The sequence below is a fragment of the Entelurus aequoreus genome, linkage group LG11 (assembly GCF_033978785.1).
Source record: "Entelurus aequoreus isolate RoL-2023_Sb linkage group LG11, RoL_Eaeq_v1.1, whole genome shotgun sequence".
NCBI lineage: Eukaryota > Metazoa > Chordata > Actinopteri > Syngnathiformes > Syngnathidae > Entelurus > Entelurus aequoreus.
In genome coordinates, this window is record NC_084741.1 from 8,041,033 (window position 1) to 8,042,724 (window position 1,692).

The following is a 1,692-nucleotide window of genomic DNA, read 5'->3' on the forward strand; positions in this document are numbered from 1 at the left end:
CCTTCCCGTATCATGACTCTTTGGACGTCACCACATCAAAATATCAACACAAGATGTCAAAACGGCCAAAACTGTCAGGTGCCCAGGGAAGAAAAAAGAGAAAAAAAGAGGAGAAACGAGAAAAAGACAGAGGTAGCTGGTAGGTAACGTTAGCCTACATGAAATTATTTGTCTGTTACAGAATGTGATAGTAACCTGGCTTTTTAGCATTAAGCTAATGTTACATGATTCGGCAATTGCTAATCAATAAATAGCTAGTTCTGTTTTAACGTCGGGTTAATATTGTGGGGGGTGGGGGGTTGGGGGGGGGGGGTAAATTGTTATGGAAAATAATAATAATGTAACGTTAGGTAATTACAGTACTCCCTGGTGTACAGTAATTTGTAAGTCATTCTAGTTAATGCAATATTAAAAAGCACAAATAGAGAACTCTGTAGGATCCCCTTTTTTTGTAATATAGTTGTTAAAGTCATACTGGTTTGATATCTTGTTTTGTGCAGTGCCTTATTTATATTGTACTTTTAATTTATTTTATGCAACTTGTTGACACGTTTTATTTTGTGTTTATGTATGTAAAAAATATTGTATTTCATATATTAATTTTTTATTTTTGTATTCATTTATTTATTCATATTTTTTTAATCTTGTTAACTATTCTGATTGTTATCTTGCTTTCTTTAAGTAAAAAAAAAGGTCAAAGACAAAGCTATTCGGTTTCTTGTGAGTATATACACTTCACTGCCGATGTGGGGGGGCGCCACCTAAAATTTTGCCTAGCGCGCCAGATTGGTTAGGGCCGGGCCTGCCAGCACCCCCCGACACCCCAAAAGGGACAAGCGGTAGAAAATGGATGGATGGATGGACTTCAGGACAACACACTTTCCTTCATGACTCTCCACAGGAAAAGGTAACACACGTCGCATAAAATGCATACACAGACTCTCTAAAAAGCACCAAGTCGCATGTTTTGAGGATCCTAAGCACATCCCTGCGTGTCGTTCATAGCCAACGCTTTTAGAAAAGGGAAGTCATCCCAATGAATTGCTGGCTCCGCCTCCTTTTCTTCTTCCTCCCCGCCCGCGCACGGTCCGAAAAAGCACTGCTCCCCATGCGACCCGTCAGGCGCCAAGTCCTGGTAGGACTTTGGACTGTGGAGTTCTTCCGACTCCAACAGGGGCTGCGTGGACTCCGAGCGCAGGTACACGTGAGGGTGCTGCGTGGGCGGCGAGGCGGCGGGGAAGATGACGCTGGCGTAAGGGATGGAGTCGCTGTTGGCGGAAGAGAGGCCGGGGAGGAACGGGGAGCCGCAAAGGGACTCTCCGAGGTCGCTGGTGTCCTCGGCACTGTTTGACCAAAGACTATGGTCTTCCTCTGCTTTCTTTGGTTTTATGGGGACATCCAGGACACTCAAGTGGGACAAGTATATCGGATTGGGCTCCTCACTGTCCCAGGGAGACATGCTATCCTGCAAAAAGGAATGATTGGACATTTCAGGGTGAATGCATCATTTATTACAAACCCCAAAAGCAGTGAAGTTGTCACGTTGTGTAAATGGTAAATAAAAACAGAATACAATGATTTGAAAATCCTTTTCAACTTATATTCAATTGAATAGACTGCAAAGACAAGATATTTCATGTTCACACTGGAAAACGTTGTTACGTTTTGCAAATATTAGCTCATTTGGAATTT

The 1,692-nt window shown here is 42.7% G+C and overlaps 1 protein-coding gene across 1 annotated transcript in view; it reads right to left on the reverse strand.

Annotated features, from left to right (window-relative positions):
• Positions 1-449: 449 nt before the first annotated feature.
• LOC133660549 (granulocyte colony-stimulating factor receptor-like) overlaps positions 450-1,692 on the reverse strand; it is a 37,172-nt gene continuing 35,929 nt past the window's right edge. The window contains exon 18 of the mRNA XM_062064095.1: positions 450-1,465. Within this exon, the coding sequence (XP_061920079.1) occupies positions 977-1,465 (489 nt within the window). The 3' untranslated portion in view covers positions 450-976. The remainder of the gene's footprint in view (positions 1,466-1,692) is intronic.